Below are 14040 nucleotides of genomic sequence, written 5' to 3' on the forward strand. Positions count from 1 at the left end.
GCTTCCCTGGCAATGACCAGTTTTTATGGCAATCCATATTTCTGCTATTATCCAGCAGGTGGTGGTCTCACCCAATGTATAAATCACTGAAGCATCCACTGATCTAAAAACAGTAAATAATCTGTGTTTGTTTTGATCATTGTTCTAAATCTGATCTCTAACAAAAGTCATTTACAAAAATGCAATTATCTCAGCTTTTTGCTCAAAATTTTAAAGAAACCTACCCAAATTTGAGAGGAAGATCTGTTCTTTTATTTGATTTATTATATGTTTATATATTTGAAGAAAAAAATTCTGGAAGGCATTAAACATTTGTGACTTTTTATAAAAACACTGGCGGGGAAAGAGTAAAAGAAACTATATTAATCTACAGTATATCAATTAACATTGGCCATTAGTGGTAGTTTTTGGATTAATACGGCAATGTTAAAGCAAACTATCTAACTATATGTGATGTGAGACGCATGTGAAATGTAGAATCAGTTTAATGTTTGTGAGTCTTTTAAATTAAAATCAGGTGTTTGGCTCTGTTGGAAATTCTTAATAGTCCCCAAGGTAAAGCTTATACAAACAGTGAATCTAGAGAGACTTCACATATGTGTATGTTTGTGTGGGAACCAGGCCTGTCCACGCTCTCCCCATCAGCCTCTGCTAGGGGAAAGGACAGAAAAAGCCGGAAATCCATCTTTGGCAGCGTTCCTGCCCGCGGGAGCCCCGGGGAGTCTGTGACGTTGATCAGAGCTCCAGGAAAAGGTATGTGTGCGAGGGGCAAAGAACACCCACTTAGAGACCCGTGGGAGAAATCCACTCAAGTTTTCCATGATTTTTAATGTCCATCGAAAGAGCATCTAAATTCCTTTCTGTAAAATATTTCCAGTGACCAACGCTCTGATGAGAGAATGAGTTTGTGCAGTTCAAGTATGGACATGACATGTGTCCACAAACACACACAAACACTTGAATAGATTTCCATCAAGTATGAACTGTACGTCTGTGTCTCAGAAGTGTGCACACTAGAGAAAAGCATGATGGATGTGACTATAATAAACATCAAAGATTGACCGTCGGTCTTTATGTAAAGCTCAGATCTGCAGTGTTCTGCTTCCTTTGCAGCCAGCGTGGACAGCACTCGTATGAGCTGGGAAGATCAATCGCCGCAGGCTCTGAGTCCGAGTACATCTCTCAGTGCCATCATCCGCACACCAAAATGTTATCACATCTCCTCTGTGAACGAGAACGCAGCCAAACGCTTGTGTCGACGATACTCACAAAAACTCATCCAGCACACCAGCTGTCAGCTCTTGAGGACGTATCCGGCCGCCACACGCATCGACTCGGCCAATCCCAATCCACTGCTCTTCTGGCTGCATGGGATTCAACTGGTCGCTCTCAATTACCAGACTGATGGTAAAGATTTCAGTGTTACCGGCAGCAGCAGATTCGCTGTGTCACCTAATATAAGACATTGATGTTTATATGTTGCTTGAACATAATTGTGTGTCATCTTGTGGTTTCCAGCTGACCTCAACTCTCTTGTGATCACAACATATAAATATTAAGTAAATCCTATTAAGTGTAATTGCAAGATTTGATTATTAGGGAAAAACTTCCCCCCTGCATTTATTTGTGATTGAAAAATAACCCCCAAGTGTTCAGTGTAAATCATCATAAAATATATAAATAAAGCTATTCATAAATATTCCAGGAAAACAGTTGGTACTGTAGTATTCGTGAAAAAACTACATAATAACATATTCTATGTAAAATATGAGTACATTATTATTATTATTCATTATTATACATTATTAAAATAAGAATTTAAATGTTTTATTTCAATATTTTTTACTATTGGTAGTATTGCATTATGATGGTGGTCATAGAGTATGTATATAATAAAAGATGGTGTTGAGATCATTTTAAAGGTGCTGTAGAATGTGAAACTAGATAAATACTAATAGTCCTTTACATGGTGGTATATCGTGAGCCTCAAACGTGTGATTCTAAATGCTAAAAACAAAGTTGTGACTGCTGAGTTAGCGCTGTATGCTGATTAATCCTAAAGTTTTATTATTAATGTTACAGTTACGTTTTGCAGGTCCATAATGAAAAAAACGTACTACTCAGAAATGTCCATTAACAGTCTCAATACAATTGCTTATTCCTCAAAATCTTCGTCTGATATAGCCTCAAACATAAGGTCTGTTTGCACACACACAGAGCTACTGAAGGAGCTGCTCTGAGAAACAGCCAATCGGAGCAGAGCTCAACATTATTATTCATGAGCCTTTCAAATAAGATAATTATAGACCATTTCATTCTGAAAGCAAATCCTAGGGTTGTAAATGGACATGTTAAACCATCTCTGGATCATTTTTGCACTTAATAAATCCACAAACCGTCCATGTAGATATCCGAGAACAATTTAACATTATTTCAATGCATTCTTTGGCACCTTTAACATCTTGTAGAAGGTGGTGATGATGCAAGATGTCTGTAATGGTGTGTTTGTGTCGTGCTTTCACAGATCTGGCCATGCAGTTGAATTCGGCTCTGTTTGAATCGAATGCTCGCTGTGGTTATATTCTTAAACCAGCGGTTCTGCGGGACCCGAGCTGTCCGCTCTATCAGCAGTTCTGCCCACTGGACCGAGACCTGGAGAACATAAACCCTGCCCTCTATTCTCTCACTGTGAGTCCCGACCACATTCAGAATCAATATTTATCATTACTACTGATCTGTGTGACATACAAAGATGAGATCAGCAGTAATGTATCTAAATGTCACTCACAACGCTGTAAACACAACTCTTGAAAGATTGAGATTACTAATATTCAGTTTGTGTCAGAGACTAGTCAAGATTTACCTGTGAATGTAATGAATAATGAACTACAAGGTTTGATGAATGTGTTTAATGAATCCAAATGCACACAGATCGTGTCAGGACAGAACGTGTGTCCGGGGAACTCGAACGCCAGTCCTTATGTGGAAGTGGAAGTGTTGGGAATGCCGGCCGATAGCTGTCATTTCCGTACCAAACCTATCCACCGCAACACGCTGAACCCCATGTGGAACGAGCACTTTCTGTTTAATGTGTACTTTGAGGATTTGGCATTTCTGCGTGTGGCTGTGGTGGAGAATAACAGCTCACAGGTGACGGCTCAGAGGATTTTACCCATCAAAAGCCTTAAAACAGGTGAGTAAACCTATACAGATCCATCCATCTGTAACCCTAATAAATCAATGACAGGTACAGCTTCCATTCACAGTTCTTATGAGAGCTTAGGAGCCGGTGAAGCATCTTCACTGATGATCATCATCTCTCATTGGCTGCTACTTCATGCTATAGCTAGATAATGAACCAGAACATACTGCTAAAGCAACAGAAGAAAATTGTTTAGCTAACAGTTTCACCTGTTCTGCACACCTAATTTATCATGATGTCTGTATGCTGAAGTAGGTCCTCAGCACCTGTGCATGTCTATGATCATGCAAATGATTTACATTTACATATAAGAGTCGATCTGAAAAAAAGATTTTATCTTTGTGTTGATCGTATCAGGTTACAGACATGTGCAGATGAAGAACCAGCACAATGAACCTCTGGAGATCTCCAGTCTGTTCATCTTCAGTCGCAGGACAGAGGAGAGCTCTGCTGGAGGAGCTCAGCCTGCATCTTTGGTGAGAGAGATCTTCAGAAGTTCTTCATGATTCTTGAGAAGTTTCAGATCTATTCAAATGTAGTTATATAGCGCTTTTCACAATTGTGACCCATGCCGACAAAATGAGTTGTAATGCACATGGTCAATTTTTGAGCTACAGCCAAAAGAAATTATAAATGTCGGTCAAAATTATTTTATTAAGATAAGTGCATTAATGGAAAACACCATAGTTTTTCAATATTTTACTATGTTCTTACCTCAACTATCTTTTTTCAATGCATGCAATTCATCTTTGCACAGCGCGTCGTGAATGTGTTTGCATTTAGCCTAGCCCCATTCATTCCTTAAGATCCAAACGGATGGATTTAGAAGCCACCAAACACTTCCATGTTTTCCCTAGTTAAAGACTGTTACATGAGTAGTTACACGAGTAAGTATGGTGGCACCAAATAAAACATGGCGATTTTTTAAGCGGATAAAAAATATGAACCATATTTTATTCTCTGGTTCAGTAACGTCCTTAAAATCTGTATCTTCATCTGATACAGGCTCAAACATGTTCTGTTTAAAGAGTAACTAAACCCCTGGTCAGAGCCTGACTCCACCCACTGGCAATATTTGAAAAATGCAAGAAAAGTGGGCAGATCCCAACAGAGATAGAGGGGACGAACTTAGTGTGTGGTGAGATCGTAACAAGGGCGTGGTGAGCTTGAAACTGCTTACGTCACGAGTCATTTCTTGGACCCAACATCCAATAGGAAAATTCAACTGCAATAGCCACCGTTCAACCTGAAGAGGGCAGCACTCAGACATTTTTACACCATATATTGCAGTATTGAAACACTTTATATCTAAATGTCAAAAAAGTTACTAAAATCAATGAACAGCACTAATAAAGCATCATTCTTACAGATCATTAACTAAAAAAAGTTGGTTTAGGGTCTAGTTACTCTTTAAACACACACAGAGCTACTGAAGGAGCTGTTCTGTGAAACAGCCAATCAGAGCAGAGCTCAACATTATTATTCATGACCCTTTCAAATAAGGTAATAATAGGATGACCATACGTGCCATTCTTCCCAGATGCATCCTGTCCAGGATTTTGTGTTCGTCTTCAAGAAGTCGTATTTGTTGACTGCATACGTCATAGAGGATTATTATTATTATTACAGAAAAGCAACCGTTACATTTTAAAGTAAGAATGAAACTACGATTGTATATCTTATGTTTTTAACTGAATGGCGTATGCGGTCAACAAATACGACTTCTGGAAGACGCACCGAAATTCTGGACGGGATGCGTCTGGGAAGAATGGTACGTATGGTCACCCTAGGTAATAATAGACCATTTCATTCTAAAGGCAAATCCTAGGGTTGTAAATGGACATGTAAAATCATCTCTAGATAATTTTTGCACTTAATAAAGCCACAAACCTGTGTAGACATCAATGAATAATTTAACATATTATTTAAAGGCATTCTTTGGCACCTTTAAGTCGATTTATAAGATCGCTCACACAAACAGCAGTTGTTTGCCAAATTAATATTTCGGAGCTGGACAACGCATTTCTCCTAAGTTTTCGTGTCATTTCCAGACCTTGAAATCATGTGAAAGTTACCTGATACGTTCTTGGTCTATAGGATGTCTAACAGATCTGTAACGTCTGTGTTTACTGTCAGATGTTCAGCACAGAAGAGAGACGAGCCGCTCAGCATCATAAGGTGACGGTTCATGGAGTCCCAGGTCCTGAACCCTTCAGTGTTGTGTCTGTCAATGATCAAACCACAGCTAAACAACTCCTGGAGTCTGTAAGTTCAACACACATCAGCCATATATAACACATACACTGTATACTGTAACAACACTCAGATTGTGTAGATATAAACACACACTCCTCCTGTCTGATATCTGTCTGGTTACATAATTTCTTCCATTTATAGTTGCTTTTCCATTGCAGATTTGCATAAAACTTTAGCATTATTTTCTAAAAGTCGACAAAAGACCATTTCGAAATGGTGGCATTTCCATTAACCGATGATATGCAACAGATATTAATGCCAAGGAAAGCCCCTTATACTTAGGAGTGCCATTGTATTCAGTAGGTGTTTCTTGGAGGTAATAGTACATTATTTTAAATCAAGAGATGTATGTGTGTTATCCAGTGGTGTAGTGGTGTCTGGAGAAGTGGGTATACTCTTAATGTATGCCCCCAGTAGAAGTGGGGATACCCCCTGCCATCAAATAAAGAGGTGGGTATACTCCCTATACCTGCGTATACCCTGCACTACACCACTGGTGTTATCCAAACATTATTGGCAAGGAAAGCCTCTTATACTTGCGGGCAGACACGTATTGAATCTGGGAGGTTTTAGTAGATACTGCTTCATCCTTAAAGGAACAGTATGTAGGATTGTGGCCAAAACTGGTGTTGCAATCACAAAACATGTGGCTAAAACTGGTACTGCAATCACACAGCTGTGGCCAATACACAAAATGACAACATCAACATCAGTTGAGGGCTGCAACTCCACTTTTTAAATGGCAATATCCTGGCCAGACTACTGACCAGTAATATAAGTATTTGAAATGAAAATTATTTCGTAATGTCTAGTGACATATCAGAGCCATTTTATGATTAATTGATATACATTTCTTGCATACTGTTCCTTTAAATAATAATTATGTGACTTACTTGGGTCAGGTGACCTGGAAATGGCGTTTTGCCTGAAAAACCTCTGTTCTCAATTTGTAATGTAAATTTGTGCAATTTAAAGGGTAATGGAAATGCAGCTATTGTTGATGAATCCTAGAAGCTCATTGGATGAATAATATCAATATAGTATATCATTAGGAATCTGTGTTGATCACATAAATGCATACAATCTCTCTCTCTCTTTCTCACCAGCTGTTTCCACATGGTTCCTCTAAATATTTCCTGATGGAGGAGAGACGGCCTCTGTCTAGAGAGAAGAGAGCGGCTCATGAACGTCCTCTGTCCAGTGATGAGACGCTGTTGAAAGTTCTTCAGAGCTGGCAGCTGGATGATGGATATGTGTGCAGAATAAACCTGAGGACCAGAGAGGAGGTAAAGTGCTATGGTTTATTTATTTATACAGCACTATCTCACATTAACCCTTTCTACACTTTGATATCATAGAGATTTGCCTGTGGCACAGATCGTTTATCCACCTTATTTTTTATGTAAATGTGGGCACTGCCATCTTTTTGGTGTAAGACCTCCAATGAGCCACTAAAGCTAATGCTAGTCAAATTATGAGTGACACGTGTGCAGTTTTGACTGGCTAGTTAATGTTTATTATGAAATCCAGAAAGACCGGAATAATTTGTGCAGTTAGCGGTTTCTATAATAGCTGGTACAAACGCAGTAAATCTCTTCAAAACAGTTTTAACCATAATCCACGCACCAGGTGTTCACAGAAGCAGATGTTCACAAATCTTTGTTTTTACATTCTTGCTCTTTTGCTCCCTCTGGTGGTGTTTGTGACAGAACATGAATGAGAAGAATGGGTTGCTGGAGGTTACTGAAGAGGTGAGCAGTACAGAGGATGGCACGTTTCTAGTGCAGGTCCATGATGTTTCACCTGAACAGCCTCACACGGTCATCAAAGCCCCGCGTTACAGCACAGCTCAGGACATCATCCAACAGGTGAGAAGATCTTCACACATCTACATGAAGATATGATGTCAATCCTGTCTGCGCAGCTCAGACTCTGTTCTCTGTTGTAGACCCTGAGCAAAGCCAAATACTCGCTGAGCATCCTTAGCAACCCAAACCCATGCGACTACGTCCTGATGGAAGAGCTGACTAAAGACGCGACAGGGAAGAAGTCCTCGTCGGGGAAAGCGTGTCAGCGTGTCTTGCAGGATCAAGAGTGCGTGTTTCAGGCTCAAAGTCGCTGGAGAGGAGCCGGACGCTTCATCCTAAAACTCAAAGAGCAGGTGTCTGCTTATTTAAAAGAATCATTACATCCCCCCTCAAAAAAATGTTGGTTGTTGTTTTAAAACAATTTTTTTTGTTGTTTTGTATTGTTGTTGATGATTTCAGATTGCTCGTGATGACAGGCGTAAGGGTGTGTCATTCGCCAGCGAGCTGAGAAAGCTGACAGGTCGAAGTCGTAGTCTGATGGTGAATGCCAACGGTCCGGCGCTTCAGGAGACGACTCACAGTAAGGATGAGAAGCTTGCATGTCCTCTGCGTGAGCTCTCAGAATGAAGAAGACGCTACTGCAGTGTGTGTGTGTGCAGTGACTCACAACAGGTATCAACAACATATTAACACAAACTACAACCTCACATTCACTTTTACTGTCTTACATTTGGTGTACAAGTTTATAATCTTGCTGATCTGCGTCAAAGAGACTCTTTACTTACACCATTTAACAACACAGAATGGATTATCTTTGCTGAGTCTAAATGTGAAGCGAATGATCTGATCTGATGTGATGTGATGAGAATTAAAGGCATGCTGACGTGAATGTATTGTTTATAAATGACTGTATATTTACTAACGGTTATTATCAGATTTTGTTCATTGTAAGATTGAATATCTGCATGTTTGTATTTAAGCTCATGCATTTATTATTGATCTGTGATATAATGCAGGACATTAACGCTTGTTTATGACAAGTGAATGTTTTGGATGGGCAGAGAATTTTACTAGTAACTTGTCAAAGTAACAAATGGGTTGTGTACACACACCTATGGCATCAGTAGCTCTGCTGCGACCCTGACCACTCATTTAAGCCGATTATATTTGACAGACTTTCGTATGGACGTCTGCACAGCATTTTTGTAACTTGTGCGCAGCTCTGCATCCTTCCTGACCGTATATTAGTTACCCATTATTTACCCATCCCCTCCTCAGATGTGCTACCACAAATAAACTGTAAATCTATGGGAAAAACGAAAATGTCAGTGCAAAAAATAAACAAATAATAAAAATAACTAGCCTGGCTAACACCAGACCAGTCTCATAGAGAATGAGACGTGGTCTGGGAACCATATGCGTGGTTGAGGCGTGGTTTACGATTGCCCAGAGACGTTTATTGGGTGCTACGAATGTCTATCAAATTTGTCTGTAAGTACCTCATTGCCAATCGTTTCAATTATACCAGATAACGTATGTAGAGCGACATAAATTCAAGTGTCAACAACTTTTATATGTACATGTGCACACAGCTGAAAGCTTTGCAACTAAACCGGTAGATGTATATTGTATTGATATTGAAAAGCAACACATTTTAGTGGCACTGTGACAACCACAGTAGGTAGGCTACAGGCATAATGACAATATGTAAGGGATAATGAAGAGGCAGCCGGTAGTTATCGGGAAATAATCACACTGAAGGGGCTTATTTCGCGATAACTACCGGCTGCCTCTACATTATCCCGCTTATTACACGGCTACTTGCCACATAAGAAAAAAAACTGGACATGAATATGAATTTGAAACATTTTATTGGCATATTTGTTTTAAATTAACATTTTTATCCTTCCGCGAAACTTTGCACAGATGCATAAAATGATTGTAATACCTTATTAAGATCCTCTGCTTCATACTTGTCTGTCTCCATTTTTTCTGTTTTAGCCAGTCTTTGAGAAGTTTTAATGCCCATTCTGTATTTTTTTGTGTGTTGGCTTCGTAGCTGTCATGCTCTATTTTGTCAAGTTCAGTCACAGTAAGCTCTCCTACGTTAAAATTAATGTCAAAATTTTCCATTCTTAATTGTGGTTGTCCAGTGTTTGTCACAAGATGGCGCCAAACAGTAATCTTTGTTGGCGCGGAGGGATTTTAAACATACAAGTAGAACCGGCTATGCGTTATTACTTTGGGGCGGTTATTATTTGAAAAGAACGAACCTGCAAATGTCTCAACTGACCAATCAGAATCAAGCATTCCAGAGAGCCGTGTAATAAGATATTAATAAATACCATTTATAAGTTAATTGTACTTTGTCGACGACGATGCCTAGCAGGTTGGTCCTATAAAACACAGTGGCTATTATGTCTTGGATATGAAATTGTTTGACGCCAAAAGTTGCTCTTTTTAAAATAAACTTGCGTTCAAAACTACTTAGAACACTATCTAAGGCTGCATCGAAAAGTAACTTTGCGTCTGCTGCCATGTTGGATAAACAAAACTGCTTCGGTGTGTCGCATACAGGTCGTCATCGTCTTGCTGCCCCTCCCCATTCTGTGATTGGTTCCCTATTTCTGGGTAAAAATAGGTCCATGGTTTCCATATTAGACTTGCAGCCTGAATAAATTTGTGCGCAAGGCAGCATGGGGAAACCCAGGCTAAAAATAACTGCTTTTACAGTATTTGTGATATAACATTCTATATCGATGAGGCATAACCAAATTGACAAGGCTGAAATAAAAAAATTCTACGGGCAGGTACCTTTTTACTTGGACAGGTCAAATGTACTTGTCCGATAGACCAGTGTTTCCCAATCAGGGGGTGGGGGCCATAGGGGGGCCTCAGCAGATTTCCAAGGGGGCCTTGAGGTGACTTAAAATTATAAAAAAATTGGACAAAACAAGCATTAAAATAAGCTAAAACAAGCAACAATCAAGATGTTTCTTATTTTTTTGGCCATTTTATTAGCAAATATACTATATCTGACAAGTCATTCCAAGTTCTATTTAATTTTATGTGGAAAAAATTGAGTGAGTGGGGGTCCTCAATTATTATTGTTTGCAACTAGGGGGCCTTGAAGTGAAAAAGGTTGGGAACCACATGGCAGTGCTCTGATAAGTGTATTGGCCTATAATCTGTATCTGCTGATTGCTTAAAAACAGTCAATGATCAGGTCAGATTATATCCTAAAAGCCAAAAAAAAAAATATAATTAAACTGTGTGATTATTTTGTACGCGTATGCACTTCTAGAATTTCACAACGTTATTATTTTGATGTAAGTTAAACTATATCTGCCAATACCAATAGATATTGATGTTACTCTTAAGTAATGGAATATCTGTATCGGCACTGAAGTTTTGTAGTGGTGGATTCCTACAGACAATCATAACAACATATAAATACAAATGAGTAATTAGACACGTTTTCATTACCCTTTAAATTGCACAAACTGAAATATCAAATTGAGTTATACATGCCAATTTGTCAAAAAAGTTTTTACACTTGGGTGAGGTGGTTTTTCAGTCAATTTGAAAAAGGAATATATCGCAAAACTGCAATGGAAAACATGGGAACATTAAAGTCACGTGATCATTCTGTAAAGGACAAGTTCGGTATTTTACACTTAAAGCCCTGTTTTCAGATTGTTTATGATGAAATAGAACGGTTTTGACTGAAATTTTCACATATGATGCTGGCCCGAGAATTTTCGGGTGTTTGTTGTTTCACCTCCCACCTCTACAATGGCTGAATAGGTGCACTGGAACAATCCTTCCTAAAATGCTTTAAACTTTCGTTAACAAAGACGTGAAACTCACCCAGTGGTCAGGGGTGTTCACTGATATGCTCACACAAAAATTGCTGCAAAAAAATGCTTTCCAACAGGTGTTTTAGCATTCGTTGTAAACTTGTGGACCTATTTTTCCAAACGCCTCACACCCGTACATTCTTCCGCTGAGAGCTTGAATAATAGACACTCCAGCCTAGTTGGTGGCGATAATCCACCTTTGCCAATTGCAAGAATACAAACAACGTTCCCGGCGTGGAGAAATACCGTACCTCACAGCACATCTAATACAAGTCAATGGAGTTGGACAAAAATAAACCTGTTGGAAAGCATCTTTTGCAGCGATTTTTGTGTGAGCATATAAGTGAACACCCCTGACCACTCGGTGAGTTTCACGTCTTTGTAAACGAAAGTTTAAAGGCGCTCTAAGCGAAGATCTCTGTAGACAGCCCAGGCTTCACAAACGGCAATATCAACAAGTGGCCAAACCTAGCATCACAAAACAAAACAAAGTATTCCAGCCAATAAACGACAAAAAGGATTTGGGAGTGGGGATTGGGCGCGTTCATGAAAGCACGGAAGGGAGGGGGAGGGGGAGGAGTTAGAAACAGTTTCAAACGTCAACAATAACTAACGTCACGCAGATTCGCTTAGAGAGCCTTTAATGCATTTTAGGAAGGATTGTTCCTGTGCACCTATGCAGCCATTGTAGAAAAATTCTCATGCCAGCATCATATGTCCAAATTTCAGTCAAAACCGTTCTATTTCATCATAAACAATCCGAAAACAGGGCTTTAAGTGTAAAATACCAAACTTGTCCTTTAAATATGGTGTGGTATGTTTGGTTGGAGGAAAAGAGAGAAAAGGTGAGTCGATTTCATGCAGCATTGCAAGAACCAGCAAACGCATGACATCAAATACATCAAGACTGTATTTTAATTTCATCTGTATAAAGTCGAACACACCCGTCATCATGGTTTTGAAAGATCAGATGATTGTTTTGAAAGGGAATTATGATAATTCACCAGAGAAAATGAACTTAGTAATGGTCCTGTTGTGATATTTTTTACTTTAGTCACATGACTTGGAGTTAGAGGGAGCTGTGCTCATTAAACTAAACCAAAAACTCAAGTCTCCTCATTTACCTCACAAACACTCTCTCTTTCTTCTCTCTGTCTCTGTAGGATGCGTGTCAATGGGGCTGAAGGCTGGGATGATGGAGGAATGCTTGTGTTCTCAGAGGCCGTGTGTTTCCAAGTGTGTCGTTGAACCTCCAGCCTCCTCCTGGTTCATCTCACTGCTGTGGAACTGGAAGCTGCACAAATGAATTCAGGACTACAGCAGCAGCGCCCTCTCTAGTGTTCACTACTCTGACATGATGTGTGAGCGTTCACCTGTAAGTGCTCATCACTAAGAACTACACTGTTAAACGTGTGTTCAGAGCATGTGCTATGATGAATACAAGGCTGGAAAGAGATGTTTGACTAGCATAGACAGTCTTCCGTTGAGCTGTGCAGTTAGAGATGTTCTTCATCTGATCTCTTGGGCTGGATGTTCTTGAGCTGAGGTTCTTCAGTTGGGCTGTTAGGTTGTATGATCTTCAGCAGATGTTCTTCAGTTGAGACCCATCTTATTTTGATGGACAGTGAGATAAAGGCAGGAGTTTGCAGTAGTATTATTTTTTTGTGGTCCTGATTTAACAGTACTGCAATGGATCAATGCATTTGTATGCATTACATTGTATTTTGTGGTTTTACACATTGTTTGTGTTGTTTCTTGGATTACTGAAGTAAATGAAATGTCCCCAGATCTTTACAGTTTGTTAGAAGAGGTTATCGTTCTGAGCCAGTTTTACTTTACACCCCTTTATTGGCTATTTTTATTGGATTGATTTGGTTCAGTGTGTGTACAGCAGTTGTTTTATGTAATGGCACATTTGCTGCATGTTAATGACCAACAGCAGAAAAAAACTAAATATTTTCTGTTTTTGCCCATGTGTTGGATGAAACCCTTATCTGCTTGTCTTTTCTTGAACCTTTAATTGTTTTTTAACATTTACATTTTTTTTTTTTTTTTGCACAAACTGAACATGATTGTGAAATGTGCTGTTCAGGCAATCAAATTGAATTCATAAACTTGCAGTACAATTATATTTACAGAATGAAAACCATCATGGTCATCAAGTTTTTAGGTTTTAAGTCGCATTTAAATATTTTAAATAAAGTCCAAGTAAAATTTGAGCTTTTAATCTTATAGATCCCCTATAAGAAACCGATGCCCATGATTGTTTCTTTTAGTAATGTCATTTTTTTTTGTTATTCTCGTGATTTCAACAGTGTTCAGTTCAATGCGCCCGTTTCTTTCTTTCTTGAAATATTTCATAATATAATTTATTTATAGCCCAGGTTGGCTGTACATTGTGTATATAAATGAGAGGTAATTATGAAATCTACATTTATTTATTTTAGGGGCATGAATGTTGCTCCGGTTTGTTCATATACTGTATTTATGTATAATGTAGATTTTCAGATCTGTCTTTAGGTATTAAATACTTTGACTTTAATCGTGTTTATTTTACTGTGGGCCACTATTTTACTTTACATGTTGTCTTTTCTATGAATTTTCCACTACTGCTTTATTTTGACCAAGATCCTTCAAAAGTGAAATGACAGTTTGTCTTGTTGGGGTTAAAAAGCATCTTAAATGTTTTATTGCATTGGTTTCAGCACTTGTAAAATAATGTATTGTTAATTTTGTGGTGTCAGTACTGAATTATTATTGTCAACCTGCACCAACTGCTTAATAAAACTTTCTTTGGTGAAACTGTATTTCAATTATGCATATATACACACACACGTGTACAGCAATAATTACAGAAAAGACATTTGACCAATAAACGGCACCAAAATGAGTTTTTAAATATATTTTGTATAGA

General features: G+C 38.7%; 1 protein-coding gene across 9 annotated transcripts in view; it reads left to right on the forward strand.

Moving 5' to 3' along the window:
- Positions 1–13928, forward strand: part of plce1 (phospholipase C, epsilon 1) — a 101098-nt gene extending 87170 nt beyond the window's left edge. For 7 of the 9 annotated variants that reach the window (XM_065242727.2, XM_065242731.2, XM_065242728.2 and 4 more), the window contains 11 exons: positions 622–753; positions 1114–1407; positions 2525–2688; positions 2932–3193; positions 3560–3678; positions 5339–5467; positions 6565–6744; positions 7168–7326; positions 7407–7619; positions 7726–7846; positions 12290–13928. In XM_065242727.2, coding sequence (XP_065098799.1) covers positions 622–753; positions 1114–1407; positions 2525–2688; positions 2932–3193; positions 3560–3678; positions 5339–5467; positions 6565–6744; positions 7168–7326; positions 7407–7619; positions 7726–7846; positions 12290–12432 — 1916 coding nt within the window. In that variant the 3' untranslated portion in view covers positions 12433–13928. Of the gene's footprint in view, positions 1–621; positions 754–1113; positions 1408–2524; positions 2689–2931; positions 3194–3559; positions 3679–5338; positions 5468–6564; positions 6745–7167; positions 7327–7406; positions 7620–7725; positions 7939–12289 lie in introns of all 9 variants that reach the window. The other 2 variants (XM_065242732.2, XM_065242733.2) reach the window with 1 other exon arrangement.
- Positions 13929–14040: the final 112 nt, after the last annotated feature.

Source organism: Paramisgurnus dabryanus, chromosome 1 (assembly GCF_030506205.2).
Source record: "Paramisgurnus dabryanus chromosome 1, PD_genome_1.1, whole genome shotgun sequence".
Taxonomy (NCBI): domain Eukaryota; kingdom Metazoa; phylum Chordata; class Actinopteri; order Cypriniformes; family Cobitidae; genus Paramisgurnus; species Paramisgurnus dabryanus.